Here is a 17,503-nt window from a genome sequence, read left to right on the forward strand (position 1 = left end):
GCAGGCGTGGGAAGCACCACGGGCGCGGGAACCGCCGCGGGCGCRGGACCCACCGCGCCGCCTGCACGGCAGCCTCCCTTACCTTCTTGAAGTGCACGGTCACCCYGTGCACCTGTGCACGGTGGGTCACCCTCAGGGCATACAAGATGCAGGAGAAATTGGGCATTTTTGTGTCAGTCCTGCACAGGTAAGAGGGAGAGAGCGTYTCGGTGCGGGGGGGAGAGCAGAGGCTCGGCTGCACTGGTGCCGCTCAGGTCTTGCACCCCCGCGGGCTGCTATGGCTCACATGCTCTCCCCAGCTTGGGCTGGAATACTGCRGGATTTACTGGTCTAGCGAACCTCACGCTACCTAGGGGCTCGGGGGCCCCTTTGCAGTGGGGCTGGGGCGTGGTGTCCGCACAGAGCCGCGGGCGACTCGGCGGTGCAGCGGCAAACGGCCGGGGTGGGCRCTGCGGGACCCCGGCCTGGCGAGCGGGGGCGTTTCTGGATGCCTGGGGCCGGGCTGCTCGGACGCCTTTCCAGCTGTGCTGCRGCCATTCCAGGTGTGCCACAGCTGTTCCAGTTGTGTTGCAGCTGTCCCAGCAGCGAYGTGGCCCTCGTGGCTGTGCCGCAGCTGTCCAGATGCTGCCGCGGCCGTGCTGCAGCCGGGCCGTGGCCGTGCCGGCGCGTCGCTGCCTGGCCCGACGGCGCGCGCAGCCTCCGCAGCTGCCCGTGCATGGGGCGCAGTGGGGCAGGGACGCTGGCCGGAGGAGGATGTGCCGCAGGGGCAGGGACCCCGCAGCGGGGGCAGTGCCCAGGGCTGGGCCGCGCAGGGAGCATCCGGGAGAGAACTGCTTTGGCAGTTCCCGGCTCAGCCCAAGCCCCGAGGCGCCCGCCGCAGGCAGACAGCGTCTCGAAGGTGCTGGCTCGCCACTTCCTGGGCCCGCCGTTTCCTCCCGCGCCACACAGCACATCTCCGCAGCCTTCTGGCAGTTTGCGCCCAGACTTGGCCGATGATTAAAGGTGGTGACATTGCACAGGGCCGGTGCTGGCGGGRGAGCCCGGGCGCGGGTGCTGGCGGCTGTGCCGTCGTGGCTGCCGGGGCGCTGCCTGCGGTGGCCGAGATCGTCGCGGCAGAGCCGCGGTGAGGCAGAGGGGCTCAGAGGGCCGTGTCCGGCGGGGACCGCTCTGCTGCTCCCTGCATCTGCAGCCCAGCAGCAGGCAGGCAGCCCCACCGGCACCACGCCGCTTCCCCCGCGCCCAGGGAGCGTGGAKGTCCTGCGTTTGGAGCCTGCGTGGTTCCTCGCTGTTCAGGAAGCGTGTGCCGGCTCCATCCCTCCCACTTGGTGGCCCAGGAGAGACCCGAAGCCCAACCTGCTCTCCGGGGGGTATCCTCACTCCCAGAGACCAGCCCTGGGCCCAGCTGCCCTGGCCCAAGCGATGCTGGATGGGACGGGGCGATGCTGGCCTGGTGGAGTCGAGCGATGCTTGCTGGAGGCGGGGTAATGCTGGTTCGGGAGCTGGGTGATGCTGGCCRGGGATGGGGCGATGCTGCCGGAGCTGCCTGAGGGGGACCAGCCTGGGCTCTCACCTGGCCCGGAACTCCTGGGTGTAGATGCTCCGCAGCGTGTCGCGCTGGCTCTCCTCCTCCCGGCCCGTGTCCCGCAGGAACTGCACGAACTGCTCCCCATAGCGCCTCGCCTCCTTCACGCTGCACCGTGGCATGGCCGAGCTGGACTGGGCTGAGCTGCACTGGGCTGGGCTGAGCTGGGCTGGGCTGAGCCGAGCCGGGCGGCGCGGCGGGAAGAAACGAAAGCGAAACGGGCAGCGCCCCCGGCGAGGCGCCCGCCCCGTCGGGGCTGGGCTGGGGCGGCCCCTGCCCGCCTGCGCCGCCCGTGCCCGGGCTGCCGGCAGCCTCCCGGGGCCCCTGCAGCCCCGAGCCCCGAGCTCCCCGTGCCCGGCAGCCTCGTCCCCCTGCCCCGGGGCTCCCCCTGCCCCGGGCACGAGCGCTCCCAGGCCAGCCGCAGGTCCCATGTCCCAGAGTGTGAGCGGAGGGTCCCCGCTGGGGGATTCACCTCTGCTATGAAAACATGAATTGCCCCAGCTGCATGCAGAGCCGGGCTGGAGTGCCCCAGGTTGCTGGGGTASCTGCAGGGGTTCACATCCTCCCTGCTCTCACAGCTACTTGAAAGGTAACGGATGCATGCCCTGAGAAGGGTCTGCAGGGGCCTGGGAAAGCAGAGTCGCCAAGTGTCAGAGTCTTGGCCAGTTGGTCAGCTTGGGCCCAGAGCCATGACACCAGTTGCCCTCAGGGAGAGGAACCCAGGCTCTGTAAGCTCAGAGCAGCTGCCAAGGCTTACTGGCAGGAGAAGCGGTGCCCAAGTGCATTGCATTACTGTTCCCAATGATGAGGGATAAGCGCTCCCACTGCTGCCCTATAAATAGGGCAGCAGCAGCAAAAGCTCCTTTCCTTGTTTGGCTCTGCCCCTGRTTTCCTGTGCTTTAAATCTCCAGCCTGCTCAGTGTGGAGGGTGATCTCAGACCTGCTTCTGTGAAGTGGCTCAGGGCCCTCGGATTACTTGCAGTGCTACTTAATGTGTTGATTYTGCCTTGTCTGTAGCCAAAGGACTTTGAGGTAAGTCTGCTATTTTTACGCCTTTAGTTCTAGGGGGCTTCTCTCTGAAAAGTGCTGCTGCCCGGCGGAGGCTTGGCAGGCTGCGGTACTGCATGACCCCCTCGCAGGTGTGGGAGGCCTCTAAGCGGCTTCCAAAACAACCGTCTGCCTGTACCCTGGGCAAGGACACACTGTGAGCTGTGTTGAGACTTGAATAACTTGCACGTGACTTCTTCTGCAGAAAYTGCTTTTCTATCTGAAGGATGCAGTTTGTAGTTAAAGCTAGTTCTCAGCCTTTTGAGCACAAGCTATAGAAGCAGCAATTAACTCCAAGGCCCTTTTGCTCCTTTATTAGCTCTTAAGAGTACTTTACCAAAGGAGTGAGGATCACTGTCCTATCCAGGGGCTGTAGAAAATGGGGTATAGGTAGGAAGACAACACAGATCACAGTCCTATTCCAGTGCTCTGTGTACTTACTTAGTCTCTATTTTGCAACCTCTGGAGTTCATAAAATTGCTTTCTTCTCAGTAATTGTCATGCATTGGAGGTACAGTCCTGAAACTTTAAGCTTTGCTCTTGCAAGCACATAAAGGAGCCCTTATTGCGGTCATCTGGGCAGTGCAGCAGATGTCCTTGGGGCTGGTASGGATCCTTTCTCCAGAACTGGGATGGGAAAGCTCTTTCACTCAGCTTTCCTGAGTCAGTCAAATTACAGTGCCTTGGCACTGTTATAGATCTGAGTTCATGCTGCCTGCTTAAAAAAGGCATCGGCTTTTTGTACACCTCAACTGAAGCAGCCCAGTACATACATTGTTCTGTAGCTGGTCTCAAGCGAGAATACCTGATGGTTTTAACCTTTGAAATGCCTTTAGGTATGTGTCGCCACTTGCGCTTGTGTAATGCCTTATTGGCAGTGAGTGAGCTGTGTCAAATTTGTTTCTCCAAGAAAGAAATAGGAGCTGAGAAGCAGCTAGAATTGGGATCAGCTGAGTCTTTGCTGTAGTGATGATGATRGGGAGAAAGGTGAGGAGATAACAGGGAATGAGTTGGCCCTAAAGAATGATTAGCTAAAATTCAGAGAAAGGAGMAGAGAGACTGTCTTAAAGCAGGGACAAATGGGGGCGAACTATTTGCAGTGCAACTAACTTAGAGCAGGGAAAGACTAGCGGTGTGGCTTAGGCTGTGCTGGGAGATAAAAGCTCTACTGTATGGACACTATTATCTTGGGCCCTGCTTCAGCTTCACATTCCTGGAATTGCTGCAGTGCTTGTCTGGTTGGGATGGGAGCCAGGCAGACTACAGCCGCTTAGGCGCTCATGCTCACAGCGTTTCATTTCTTCTAGGAACAAACACCCAGCGGCAGAGACAGTAGCCCGAGCAGCTCTTAGCACAGCCGCGTGTGTAACTGACCAGATCAGGGCAAGTCTTGCTTTGTCCAAAGCACCCAATACAGGACGTATCCAGGGGTTGCGTTTAACAACCCAAGTTTTTTTTTAAGTATGAAGCTATGTGGGTGCTATAATAAGATATAAATGATCAGTGAAATAACCTTATCTGCTATTTTTTTTCTCCAGGGTCAAGTGTGACATAATTGGAGCCAGGTGACTACTTTTAACTTAAGTTTAACTTTGCAAGCAATATCAGCCCAGTTTTCAGGGTACTTAAGATACCACCTGCAGTTTTACCTTGATCATGAATTTACAGAAGTGAGACCATAAAAGGACAGACACAAATGGCTTTAAATCAAAGACCGGTGTATTTCTACTAGACTATTTGATACAGAGGATGCCTGTAGGATAAATGGTCAGTCTTAACAGCAAACACAAATATATTTTATTTGGACAAAACTTCTCACATAGGATAGAACACTGGCACACTTATACTGGGGTATTACTGTGCAAAACCTGAAGTGTAATGCACAAGCAGTCCCACCCCATCTTCCCAACCCCTTTCCTTGTGTATGTAAAAATAGGAAGACACCAGCCAATTTAAAAAACAACCTGCAAAAAGGCAAAGTGAGAAACAAGTGTAAAGAAAGCAAAGTGAATTAACTACAGAGGTTTCATTTYACAGAGAATCCATGTTCTGAGTTCTGACTGAGAAAGTTATCCACATGTCCCTCCAACCTCCTGTTAAAAGAAGCTGCTTGGGACTGCTACTTTTGATTTTACAGAAAAACAAAGTAACATAGAATAAGGTTTTAGAGAGCAGTGAAGAGATTAAGCCCAACATCCCCATTAAGTGTAAGAAGAAACTGGCCACAATAGACACAAAATGGAAAGGATTTCTTCTCTCACTTTGGTGCAAGTTTATTTATTTTRTACACTATCCATTCATACACCTGTGATACAAATTCTAGGAACCTGCCACAAAGCATTAAAGCACAACATACCTATTATTTTGTAGACATTTGCATTTTTAATCTCCATCCAGACTAAAGGGATCAGCAGTGATCCATCCAACAAAAAACGTTAGTTCTATAAAAATGCAGATGTCTGATAACCGTACATACATGGAGGAGGGGACAGCAAAGACATTCACTTACAGATAACATGGCTCAAATCTTCAGATAAAAAAAAAAAAAAGCTACATCCCTGGAAGAGCTGGCTGTGTAGGGATTTCTGTAGGGGAACTTGTAAACTCATTTCATATAGTAAAATCTAAGCCTACAGGCTTTTGCTTTGTGGAGGTCAGTAGTAAGGATACATGGGAGAACTTACTGTCTTTTGCATTTATTATATYTTGCAGCATAGCGCCTTGAGCTGTTGGCAGATTTGACAAACTTACTGGAGTACCTGGAGTGCTGTATATGGGTGAAGGGAATGCTCTACACCCTCAGTTGTATTTATCATAGGGCTTTTGCAGCTAGCAAGTTTTCCAACTGGTACAATTATGATGGAAAACAGCTGTATTTCTGAACTGTGAATGTGGCTTAATTAAAATTACCAGTAAATGCAGTCACAATAGGAAGTTTATATGGGAGAGAACACAAAACACGATGTTATTTGTTCCACAGYTCTCTCTGAGGCTAGAAAACCTGTTAACTTTGAAAGCCCTAGAAAAATGCTGCACTGGTTTAGAAACCATCTACTTGGCATAAGATCACATTTCTTCCTGTGTTTTTTGCACACAAACATTTAATAAATCTCATAATTTCTGMATTAAGCATTCTGCATTTCTTTGCCAATCTTGTAGCTGAGGATTTTGTTCCAGTCGATCTTGGTGCGGGTGACAGGTAACTGCCGGCGTAAGGCTTTGAATGTGGTGTCTGACATAGTCTGGTAGTTTTCACTGATKGCTGTCTGTAATGGCAAGTGGGTTCAGTTATAGTAGTAATGGAATACTCCAAAAAAGCATGACTTGGTGTTAAAGCCACAGAACCCCTTCTATAAGGGGAAGGCACACTACCAACTAATTAATAATGCAAAGTCACCAGTGTGTGTGCACAAGAGAAAGGGTTTCTGTTAAACTCTTCTGTGAATGTAGCATTTCTTCCTCAGGTGTCTGACTGACTATTTGCATCAGGTCTCCTTCTTGCACACAAGTTAGGACAATGTAAAAAGCCATCACAAATTTCCTTGTTAGTATTTTTCAGCTGTGACGCAGGAAAGTATTTAAACTTGCCCACATCCCTTCCATGCTTGCTCCAGACATCATCTGTAATGCTTTAAAATAAATATATGGCAAGCTTTGCTTATTAGCAACATATAGCTTCATTACTATACTCTGTCAACAAATAAAACTGCTCTTTCCTAAGTAATTCTTACAGTCAAAACAATATTAAGTTAGAAACAGAATTACGGTGGTCATATTTTTGTTAATTGACACTGATATAATTCCACCACATTTATTTTTAACAATGTCTGATCTTACCTGGTACTCATTTTCTGCATTTTCTATTATCTTAATAAATTCCTTAGCTGTCTGGACATCACTCTACAGAGCAAAGAGGAAAAACGTATTTTTATATGAAAAAATGTAAGTTACTCAATATAGTTAGTCTCAAATGACAGGCAGTGCACACATGAAGTGGACATGACTTTTAGTTATTATAGACGTGACTCAGTGGGGTGCAAGAGAGAAGTATGTACTAGCTAGAACTTATACTCCAAACTGAAACAGGGCTGCACCTTACTGTGAGCAAAAGGGAAGCAGACCTTCATTGATATAGAGACCAGGGATTTTGTGGCTATTGCTCCCTCTACTGTCACTATAAGACTATTTACTCAGTGCATTGTTCRTACTATTTTTTCCTTTGCATGTAGACAGAAAGGCATATTCTGTCCTTTAAATGATGTTTCCATGATAAGCTGACCAATAGTAAATGAATATTTAACATAGTCTGATTTTAAGCAACAGAAGAACCTGCTTCCCATGCGACTCTGAACACTACACCTATACAGATATGTCACTCTAGAACCGCTTTAGTCAAGAGTGTAGTCATAGAAGCATACATCTAGTGCGATGTTCAAGAAAGTAAATAGTTGCTTTATTATATATATATAAAAAAATCTTATCATACTTACTGAAACCTGTACAGAGTCCTGGATATCTTTATGACTAACCAGCTGAACATTACCATCTTCATAATAATGAACCTGAACAAAGACAAACAAATACAGGTTATCATTAACACTCATTTTATAAACCCTAGAGCCCCAAAATGCTACCAGAATGGCACAACAGCATTGTTGTGCCAGTCTTCTCTGCTTACGTGGAGACTAAAAGCAGGATGGATTTTCTAAAAGGTTTCATTCTTTGTCAAGCCTGTTCAAGATTATGTTAATGCAGTAAACGCCTAGAGTTGAAATAAGAGCAATTATAAAAGAATCCATGGTATAGTTTTTAGCCCTATAAAGCGAAGCAGACTTGGAGGCATATAGGGTAATGCTATGTATTAAACCACAGGCCAGATCTTAGGCAATGTTTAAAATGCTGAAGTTTTAAGAATTAATTTCTTGACTTGTATAGTTTAATAGCATCTTGGTTCTAAAGGACATCTTTGCTGTATTTCAGCATCTCATTTTTGAGCCAAACATATCAATATAAGAGAAGCAGCAATGCAGCTTCTCTAGTTATTGCCAGACAATGTAACTCACCTGGATCTTGAGCACAGCAGCCACCTGAGCTGTTGGTGGTGTGATGGTAAACTTCCATTCTGATCTCCAACGACCATTCCTAAAAACAACCACCATGAAGCCTGTATTTACAATAAGCTCTAACAATAAAAAGGGCCAAATCAACAAAAGCATGTTTCTGTTGTGTTYGTACTGCTTTGTGATCAACATTAAAATGCCTTATATGGCACTGAATTTCATTTCTGARGCACAGTTCAAAACAATGAAGTTTCATGCTGGCTCTGATGCACTTGTGCTCAGGAACACGTAAGGGGATAACTATCCAGCTCTGCTAATACTTTTCTTTCTGGATAGGTCACTGAGCCATATTGGAGTATTTAAGGAAGTGCTAAGGGGCCTGCATGGAAAATGGACCACAAGTAGAACAACTGACTGGGAAGCGCAAGACCAAYTTGACTTTCAGATAGTCAGAGCCAGAGAGAGGAAGAGTTTGTGTTTGAGGTCTAGGAAAGGAAGAAAATACAGTATGTTTAAATAGTCTTACCAAAAGTTTTTGGGCTGGAACTGGTGGCTTTCAATACAGGCAATAATTGTCTGCTGACCATCTATAGATTTACCATAAACCTGTATTTAGAAAAAGTTAAAACAGGTTCTGTAATACATACCACAAAAGCTGAGAAGAGCTATTTTCTGTTCTTGACAGCATTGTGGAGGCTTGGTGTTGTGCTGTGTCACTGGGCATGCACATCACYAGCTAACTTGCCCAACACTTCTACTTGCATGTATGTGCAAATTATGCCTCCTTTTCCTTAACTGCAGACATTAAGGTGCAGTGCAGGCATGCCCCTGAGCAAATAAAGTCTAATAAGCCTTCACCACTGTGTGCATATCAATATATTTGCACCATTTTTTGAGCTTGTTCCAAAATTAGGAAAATAATACAGAGACTAGTGAAGTTGGACAATTCAAACAGCACCGCTCAGTACAAAGGCCCTTTAAAGTACTGATCAACAGGAAGCAAAGTTTTCAATGAAACAAGATGGATACTCAACAGTACAGAAGCCATTGGGGTAATGATCTTTCACATATGCTCTCAATGCATTGTCACAAGCATCTCTCCATGATTTTAAAGCTGTTTCTGTGTCCTCAGGCTGGGGGTCACTTGCTTCTTTCCTTAAATGATCAAACTTAAAAGAAAGTTTGTTTCTTGGGTCTAAAAATCTGCCATTGCCCAGATCGCCATGTTCTGTGATTAAGACCTGGAAAATAAGAGTGAAAATTAAGAAGCTCTTACACTGCTATAAATGTGGTGTTTGGGGCTTCTCTCTGACTAATGGATTATTGTCTCAATAGATTATTTCATTGAGCTGTAGTATCTTGTAAAGGAACAAGGACCTTCAACAGTAATCTCAACTAAGGACAGAATAGTTGTGGTGAGACTGTAGGTAAAGTCTGGCTCTTCACAGTAATATTGCACTTAGTCTTCTGTTCCAAAAATGGTTGTGTTACAGTTGTGTTGTATATATTTAGCATAAAGTTACAATACAGACAGGTGGTTCTGTTTTTTTTTTTTTTTTAAGTTATGTCTTTCCCTGTTCCTTCTACATTTCTAGAGGAAATGAAGAATCTTGCTCTGGGATTTACCACTTACTGTAACGTTCTATGTTGCAACGGCTTTCCTTCCAGTCGAGAGGGTATGTAGATGTGGCTGCTTCTAATACACACAGCTCTATCTTTGTCTTGCTCACAAGATTTCTCTAGGTTCCCAAACTTTTTTTTTCCCCTCTCCTCCCCCTTGCAGGCTGTACAGCAACTTTCTCTTGTCAAAGTTATTTCTCTAGACAGACCTCTTGCAAGATCTGCCTCCTTTGAACATATCTAGGAAGCTAGTAAAAGCTAGGTCAGTACTGAGCTCAGAGAATAGAACAGATGGCCAAGCCAGCTTTCTATCTTCTGTAGGGCTTCCCGTCAAAATAAACTAGGCCTGTTCATTCCCTGTAAAATGTCACACTTGTTTGTAGTCATCAAGAGGTTAAAGGAAAGCCTGGGCCATTCTGGAAAGACCAGTTTTCTCCAGCTTGCCTCTTTATAAGAGGTATTATAAAGGGAAATGCAAAAACAGTTTTATTGGTGTAGATTGGATAGTATTAGATTGCTATAATCAAAGATACAACATACTTAGGGTGACTGGAGATGGTTAAAAATGAAGACAACTGACAAATACTATTAAGAATTCACTACTGATTTCAGTAGCAACTGTGAGTGTGMGGTAACATAAGGAGTTGTAAATGAGCTTTAAATGAAGAGCAGTCTTTAATCATTCAGACTCTAACTAGAATCTCAATGACTTGAGCATCCTTTAAAGAACAATAAATTAGTTACCAGTTAGTAACAGACAAAGCTTTAAGGGAACAATTCACCTATATCTCTTCTATAAGGGTAAAAATTTGGTAATATAAGGATGTGGGCRGGAGGGAGGAGAGATGACTAGTTTTATCCTACCCACAACTTACAAGATCTTTAGGAAACAAGTATTTATTACTCTTGCGCAGCGCAGTAATACAAACCTCTGGCATGTACAAAAAAGAACCCCCCCCCAAACCTTTCGTACCTGATCATCATATCCTTCTATCTTCACTGGAGTGAATTGATCCATGTTATATTGTGCAAACGCACTGTTAAGAATTGAAAGAACATGAGCTGTAACTGTACAGTTATTTTTCACTTAGGAATAAGTATATAGTGGGACTTAAACTACAGAAAAAATGTCCAATTTTGCAGACAATATACACTAGGACTCTTACAAGATTTTTCAATTTTTATTAATGATAGCTATAAAAATTAAAAATCTAAAGCCAGGTTTATTTAGTGATGACCAGGAAAATAAGAGTTCAGAAGCAGAATGTGCCTAAAGGAATATGAGTAGGCCAAGACAAAACAGGAGCGCAGAAGCTACAATTTAGTAGCACGGTAAACGAGTTGACTAATTTATGGCAACTTTCTGTTGTAAAAACCTGCTGACTGACATGTCACATAGCTCAAAGCAAACCCTGGCATCAAAAACCTTGTAAGCATAACCTTTAGGTGCCTTCTGATGAGAGTAAGCAAGTTAATACAATATTCTGAAAACAATTTTCTTGAGGGTAGTTCCCAAAAACAAAACAAACTTCTGACTAAGGATTGCTCAGTATTTCAGGCTTCACTTGCTTTACAAATAATGCTTCACCAAGATCTGACATTCCTGCTGCAGTTAAATGTTTCAGCAGAGTGCCTTCCTGCCAGTTTTATATGGCCTCTGCCATGAATTCCAGTTTCAGCCTTTTTAAAAGAATCTGCCATGTCTTTCATTATATTCTCTTGAGACAGAAGTTACAGAAGTTTTTTTTCTCAACACCACAAATGACTTAATCATCATTTTGTGATGAATTATAAGAAAACGTGCTGAAGATGCTAATTTGATGTATATTTGAAACAATAGTACTTACTGTGCTGCTCCTTCCCTGAGGAGATTGTCATTGCTAAGCAATAACCTGACATCTGAGAAAAAAAAAAACATACAGATTACTAGATTTTTTTGATCAAATGTTTCTCTTGCATTTCAATTTTAGCTGTATAAATACAACCATTAAAATGATTAAATCATTAAGCACACGTAGTCATAGAATGACAATATATTTTTTTCTCATTTGTATTTGTTGGCCTTAAAAGGAGTATATGACATAGCTATATGCTTTCATAACAACTGAAACATGAAGAAAATCCAACAGATCATTCTTCTTTACTTAACATGAAGAAAGTCCAACAGATCATTCTTCTTTCCTTACCATTGAATACTTCATTAAATTCTCCAGGGGGTGCATGAGTAATGAATTTTGCAGCTATGCGCACCTACAAGAAAGCAGAAGAGAAATTAACAAACTTGACAGAAAAGACCAGTTACAATTGSTAAAAACAGCTACAACCTACATTGAAGCAATTCACTAACAATACCAAATCAGAGTGCTAGATCTAGGGAAAGGTTGAGGCATGTGTTTTCAAAATAAGAACAGTCTCATACAAGATGAGATTTCTTTTCAGTGCAACTGAGCAGAACAACTCTAAATATACTCAGCAAGAAGTGCAAACTTAATGTGGACACCTGCGGAAAATGTGAACTGTTCAACCTGCACAGTACCTTTTCTTGTTTGTTTTTTAAGAACATGGATGCTAGCCACTTTTCTTGGTGACATTACTAAAACAGTGGCTTTTTCCAATCCCTGTTAGCAGAAACCCACGTCAAGATACATAAAAAATAGTAAGTCACTGTGGTAAATCACACAGCAACTAGATGGCAGCCTACAGCACAACCAGGTAGCTAAGGAGTATCTAACACACATTATGAGACTCATTGATTCCCTATGATGCAACTCATTTGATGCTGATGACTGGCTGAAGGAGATGCCACTGACTAGCAGCAAACAGTGTGTGAAGACTGAGAGGTTGATCCCTCTAGAAATAGAACAGCAAATCAATTTTATCAACTACCACGGGACTGCTTTCTGAGTTAATTATGTTTCACAGTCTTTGAAAAGACAGTGATGTATTTAGAATGCAGAGGGCAGTATGGAGATGCAAAGGAAAAAGATGGAAACTGACAGAAATGTGGAAGGTGACAGAAAGCTCCAAAATGAATCTGACAAGTCAACAGAAATGGACAGTGCATCAAAAAAAACTCTCCAAATGTCAGCAGATGACTCTCCTTGCTCCTCTTGTAGTGCAGTCCTGGTCAGTTCTTACACCCTGAATAKTGGAGACAACACCTGCCAGCCATGCCTATGCTTATGGTGGATGAACTCTGAGGCAAATCACGCTCTGGAATGCAGACCATCAGAACCTCRGCAGGAACTGGGAGATCCTTCACAGGTTAGTCCTAGGCTCCACCAAGCTATGRAAACTTTGTCTCGAGATAACACTGTAGGAAGAGGCACGGCTAGGAAGAGAAGTGATACAGCTCATAATGTCCTTCATAAGCACGGGAATGGTCAGAAAGTTAGCCAGCAGTGGGGCTGGCTATTCTTGGGGATTTTGACCTCTCTAGTTACTGTAAGTAACATTCCACATATTCACATATGGATTGAGAACAAACAGCCAGTGCAGGATCCTCTTGTCCATCTGAAGTCTCCTTGTCCTGCAGAGAGCACAAGCTACAGTCTAGACAACAGTAGCCACAAAGAAACTTTTCTGATGGAATTAAAGAATGTGCAACTGGAAAAGCAACATTACAGTCTTTGGGAATACAAAGCTGCAAAACCCAAGCCCACGCCGTTCTTGCTGCATGCATTAAGCACCTCCCCAAGACTTGGAATATTGTATATATACTATTTTGATTACACAGAAACATTTTTGCCTTTCATCCATACAGTATGTCCTGTGCAAGAACACGGAGTGGACGCACACAAACTTTCAGATCTTAAACCTCCTACTTGGAAGCAATGGAGAAAACTTCTGTTTAAGCTCATGTTGGCTTATCAATTAGTTGCTGAATTTGCATGGAACTGGCTAGGGATTCATTACTGGACATCATGGTTTCTTGTTATCAATGCCATGCTACTCTCTCTTCTAGAACTACTGTCCATTTGGAATATCTGGTCAAGAAAAGAATTGCAAACTATTCCATGCAGAGCATGCAAGCACTTCTGGCACGTGTCCACTCAAGGATTACTTGGTGCTATTCTGTGGCATCTTATTCCTTTGTTTATTTGGAAGTATGCGTTTTATTGGAAATTGTACTGTAGTCCAATCATAAACTTTCACAAAATAGTGAAAGAACTAAGGAACTTGGATTGTAAGTAATGCACTAAATATCTGAGARGGCCAACTGTAAGGAAAATACCTAAATGTCTGTGAACTCTGAAGCTGGAATAAGAAAACCCATTCTCTTTTAAAGAGAATAAAAATGCACTGTGTTCTAAAATCCAATATACATGTTTTGTGTTATTAAAATTCAGGTGCCTTAGGTAAATGAAACCTCTCACTTAGAATGATACACGATGTACTTGCTCTTCTCAGTCTTCCAGGTTTTAATTAAAAAGTTGTTTATGATTTGTCACATCACAATTTAAAAAGCAAGCTATGAAAGGAAGTATACATCTTTCCAAGCAAAAGGTATACTGGCTTCTTTCAACAAAAGGTATACTGGCTTCTTTCAACAGTATCAAATAGCAACTCTGTCCTAGCTGGATTGAGCCTCAGATAAAAATAGATCATTTTCCAAATTAGCACCTATTTAAAAAAAAGTATAAACATCCTTTATGCCTTAAAATGCAATATAARTGAATGATAAACTAAAAAAGCAGTAGTTAATGCAGTTGATACATTAGGAAATGTCAGACCATTCCTCTCCTGATTCTCTGCTTTTAGATAAGCTTGGTAAGTATACAGCAATGCTAAAAATGTTGCTCTTGGAGTTTGAAAAATGTGTACTAGTTACAGTTATTTAAATAGTGGCATTGTTTCCATAGTCTAGTTAAATTTCACTATCAGAAGCTTAGATAGTGACTAAGATAATGTAGTAGTAACTAGAAGGTAAATTGCTACTTTGTGTTGTTTGTGGTCTTTGCTAATAGCCAGACCTAAATGGTTGAAAGACTGATCAAAAGGGAACACATGCTTTTCTAAGAAAGCAAGGGTAAGCGCATAGGCATACCTTTAATATAACTTTAAGCATACAGGCATACCAGACTCTGTATTAAAGCCTTTTCAAATACAGTACTTGTACCATTTCATGCCAAGATCCATTTCAATGGAATGATTGCACTAGAATACATTCTGCAAATTAACTCCCCAGCTGAGCAGACTCCCTTTTACAAGGTGCTTAAATCAACATATGGACGAAGCAAGGTCCCAAAAAGCCGTAAAACTTACAATCTTTATATTTATGCAACAATGTTGTGGCTGCAGAATAGTTCTGTATATGGAATTCTCATAAAGGAGACTACTCTTTTAATAGATTGACTTTTAGGTCAACAGTCTGAATGAAATGCTTTTAATAATAATGCACCTCAAATCTAGCAGAGTAGATTTCTACAGTCTTCCAGAAATTCTTCCATCTTGGGAAGATGAGTGAAATTAAATCAACACAGTAAGGGCTCCATATTTCAAACAAACATCACAAAACCAGCCGTAAACAAAGCAAAGACTGTAAGTGAATGCTGGTCACTTCTATTATGTATAAAYCTGCCTCTCTTTTGGAGCAATAAAGTACAATGTATTTAAGTCAAACTATTGAAATTAAGAGTGCAATGTGGGAAATAGAGTAAAGTGATTAAAGTCAAGCATTTGAATTATTGTTCCTTACGTTTTCAGAGTTGATAAGTTTCAAAGTGGTGTCAGCAGGCAGGATGTTCACTTGCAGAAGCATGAAAAGACTTTCTGCAAGCTGACCTATTTCCTGGTGCTTCATTACCATTTTGGGTTGTATGCAGTATGCTAGCAAAAAGTAGCTTCCTTTTTCTAAAATGGGGAAAGCATCTAATAGGGAAGCTACTCAAACATTAGTTCAAGCCAGCAAAATGACAGCAGAAGCAACTTACATAGGCAGTAAGATGCATTCCAGCAGGCCTTGAACAAGCATGTATCCTTAGCTTACCTAAAATATGCCTACAGAGAATAAAGAACTGATGCTTGTGAAAGGGAAGAACAATTCATTTTGTTGTTTTTGATTGGCAAACTCAAAACTTAAAAGAAATATAAAACAGTTGTAGACTTGTCAGAATGATTATCAAATGGATACTAGAAAAATCTTTGCTGCAAGTCTTTTTTTTTCAGAATCTTGCCTCAAGAGTATCCCTTTCGATTATGGAACTACTTAAATTCACACTAGGTTGCCTCAGCATAGACATGAAGTAGAACACAGGCTTCAGTTTCAAGCAAAATCCCATCTGTTCTTCCAAATAAAGTCTTTGGGCACATACAGTTCTGCTAGCCTTTTCCTGAAGAAGGACAAGTCTTCCCATAAGTAGCTTTGAAAGAATTGTAGATTTCAAGTGAATGTAAAGGCAGGAGGGAAAAGAAAAGCCAAGTGATCTCAGCTTCTTGCAGCACAGACTCTCATTCTCAGAATAAATTAACTAGGTTAAGAGCATAGTTTAGACATAGCCTACAAACAGGGCCTCCAGTAMTACTTCTAGCTCTGTTAATAACTTGCCACATTACCAAAGACAACTTATTTCACCTCTATTTCATTCTCAAAATCTGTACCAGCAAAACCTTCAGCATTACAGCGTTTTATTCATAATTTTCACATTTACTGCAATGATGACTACAATTTCAGTAGTTGGAATTGGAGTGAAATTCAACCAAATGACAACAGATAAAATACGTATTTTATGCAGCATTGAATAAATTTCAGTTATGTGTTAAAATTCTGTTCTGCAATATTTATTTCAAACTGCTTGAGTGCTCTTAACTAACACTTTGAATCTAACTCCAGCTTTTATTGTGTCACAAGAACATGTTAAGCTAAATCCTCAATTACTAAGTTAATACAAACTAAGCTATAAATATTGATTAAAAATTGAATCATGCAACATGGTGGCTATCATAAGGGTTGTTCCTTGCCTCCTGTGAACATTTAGGTTTTTCCAGTGAAAAGCAAGACTGATGAAGCACTTTCTGCAGCAGCTTGGCTAAGATAGTCTCTTATTTTACAATGAAACACACCAGGAACACTTGCCTGGCCAGCTGAAGATGAATAACTAGTAGCTTAAAGACAGCAGAAATATTTTCACAACAAATATGACTCTTGTACCATACTAGTTTTGTTTTAAAGTGATCAGGCACATAACCATAGCATGGACCTAGTTCCATACTTACAGGAATATTAATGGAGGAATTGCACCCTGGGGCTCTGTGTGGTTCTTTCGTGAGGAATGTCACTACAGTGAAGCTGATATTGGCAGTTTGAGAGGGAAATGAAAGCAGACTCCAGGCTCACATGATCCTTGAAGATCTATGAGCCTTGATGTGCTCCTTCAGAACACTAAGAAAGCAAAAATCTGTATATATTTTTGTGATTTAATAAAGAGTAACTTCAGAATTTTTTAACTATCACTTGTACACATATAGTGTCTACAGACTTACAGAAAACGTTGTCCCCTCATTTGTAATGTAAACCGTAGTGCTGCCTGTAAGATGCCTGTAAGATTTTCCCTTTCCCATGCAATCCGTTTGTTTTTCATTTCTAAAACTGTAAGTGTTTCGGTATCTATTCCTGCTTAGTCCCACCATCCAGTACATTTTTTTTTCAATCCACAGCAAAGTTAATAGCAGTAACTGCAATAAGCAGAAAAGCAGAAGACAGGTTTTGAAGGTCCTCGTGGTTTGGAGCTGAGCAGACTTCTTGGCCTGTCTTTAACGGGCTGCTGGCTTTACTGATCTAGCAGAAGGCAAAGGAAAGCCGAAGAGCGGCGGATACTGTTTTACACAGAGAGCCACGGGGAGCCACCCTAGCCAGGGCTAAGTAACAAGGCGCCGTGCAGAAAATCGAGCGCTTCACCCGCGCCTGGCTCGCTCGGCCCGGGGCGCGGGCCGCCCCGCAGCGCTCCCGGCCCAGGGAGGGAGGGGGCGGCCGAGTCAGGCCGGGCCAGGTCCGTCCCCCTCCCGCCCCCTCGCCGCGGGGAGGCCGCGGGGAGGCCGCGGGGCGGCGCGCCCCGTCCCTACCTTCTCCTCATCCGACACCCTCTCCTCGAAGTCGGCCATTTTGGCGGCTCTGGGACCGGGCCGGCCCCGCGCGCTGCATGCCGGGAGCGGCGCGCGGCGGCGGCGCCGGGGCTGGGCCGGAAGCGCCGCCGGC

At 43.7% G+C, this 17,503-nt stretch overlaps 3 protein-coding genes across 7 annotated transcripts in view; 1 reads left to right on the forward strand and 2 right to left on the reverse strand.

Annotated features, from left to right (window-relative positions):
* The window catches only part of MOV10 (Mov10 RNA helicase), a 9,115-nt gene extending 7,383 nt beyond the window's left edge, over nt 1–1,732 (reverse strand). The window contains exons 1-2 of the mRNA XM_085306603.1: nt 1,571–1,732; nt 83–179 (exon numbers count right to left, since the gene is read on the reverse strand). Coding sequence (XP_085162729.1) covers nt 83–179; nt 1,571–1,704 — 231 coding nt within the window. The 5' untranslated portion in view covers nt 1,705–1,732. The remainder of the gene's footprint in view (nt 1–82; nt 180–1,570) is intronic.
* On the forward strand, nt 7–13,624 carry LOC146594960 (bifunctional apoptosis regulator-like). 5 transcript variants are annotated; one of them, XM_085306561.1, is made up of 4 exons: nt 7–187; nt 2,494–2,614; nt 9,252–9,365; nt 11,749–13,624. In XM_085306561.1, the coding sequence occupies exon 4, from the start codon at nt 12,274–12,276 to the stop codon at nt 13,501–13,503; it is 1,230 nt and encodes a 409-aa protein (XP_085162687.1). In that variant the 5' UTR covers nt 7–187; nt 2,494–2,614; nt 9,252–9,365; nt 11,749–12,273; the 3' UTR covers nt 13,504–13,624. The 5 variants fall into 5 exon arrangements, with proteins under 5 accessions (XP_085162687.1, XP_085162690.1, XP_085162691.1 ...); XM_085306564.1 differs by having other exon boundaries at nt 11,938–13,624; XM_085306565.1 differs by having other exon boundaries at nt 9,285–9,365; nt 12,426–13,624.
* On the reverse strand, nt 4,331–17,436 carry CAPZA1 (capping actin protein of muscle Z-line subunit alpha 1). Its single transcript, XM_085306567.1, has 10 exons — nt 17,371–17,436; nt 11,496–11,559; nt 11,157–11,208; nt 10,283–10,346; nt 8,724–8,930; nt 8,216–8,295; nt 7,693–7,771; nt 7,120–7,191; nt 6,467–6,529; nt 4,331–5,895 (listed from the first exon to the last, which is right to left on the reverse strand). The coding sequence occupies exons 1-10, from the start codon at nt 17,407–17,409 to the stop codon at nt 5,755–5,757; spliced, it is 861 nt and encodes a 286-aa protein (XP_085162693.1). The 5' UTR covers nt 17,410–17,436; the 3' UTR covers nt 4,331–5,754.
* Between the last annotated feature and the right edge of the window lie 67 nt (nt 17,437–17,503).

This window comes from Rhea americana, unplaced genomic scaffold (genome assembly GCF_003343005.1).
Source record: "Rhea americana isolate MKP2758 unplaced genomic scaffold, rheAme1 scaffold_241, whole genome shotgun sequence".
In the NCBI taxonomy this organism is placed as follows: Eukaryota; Metazoa; Chordata; class Aves; order Rheiformes; family Rheidae; genus Rhea; species Rhea americana.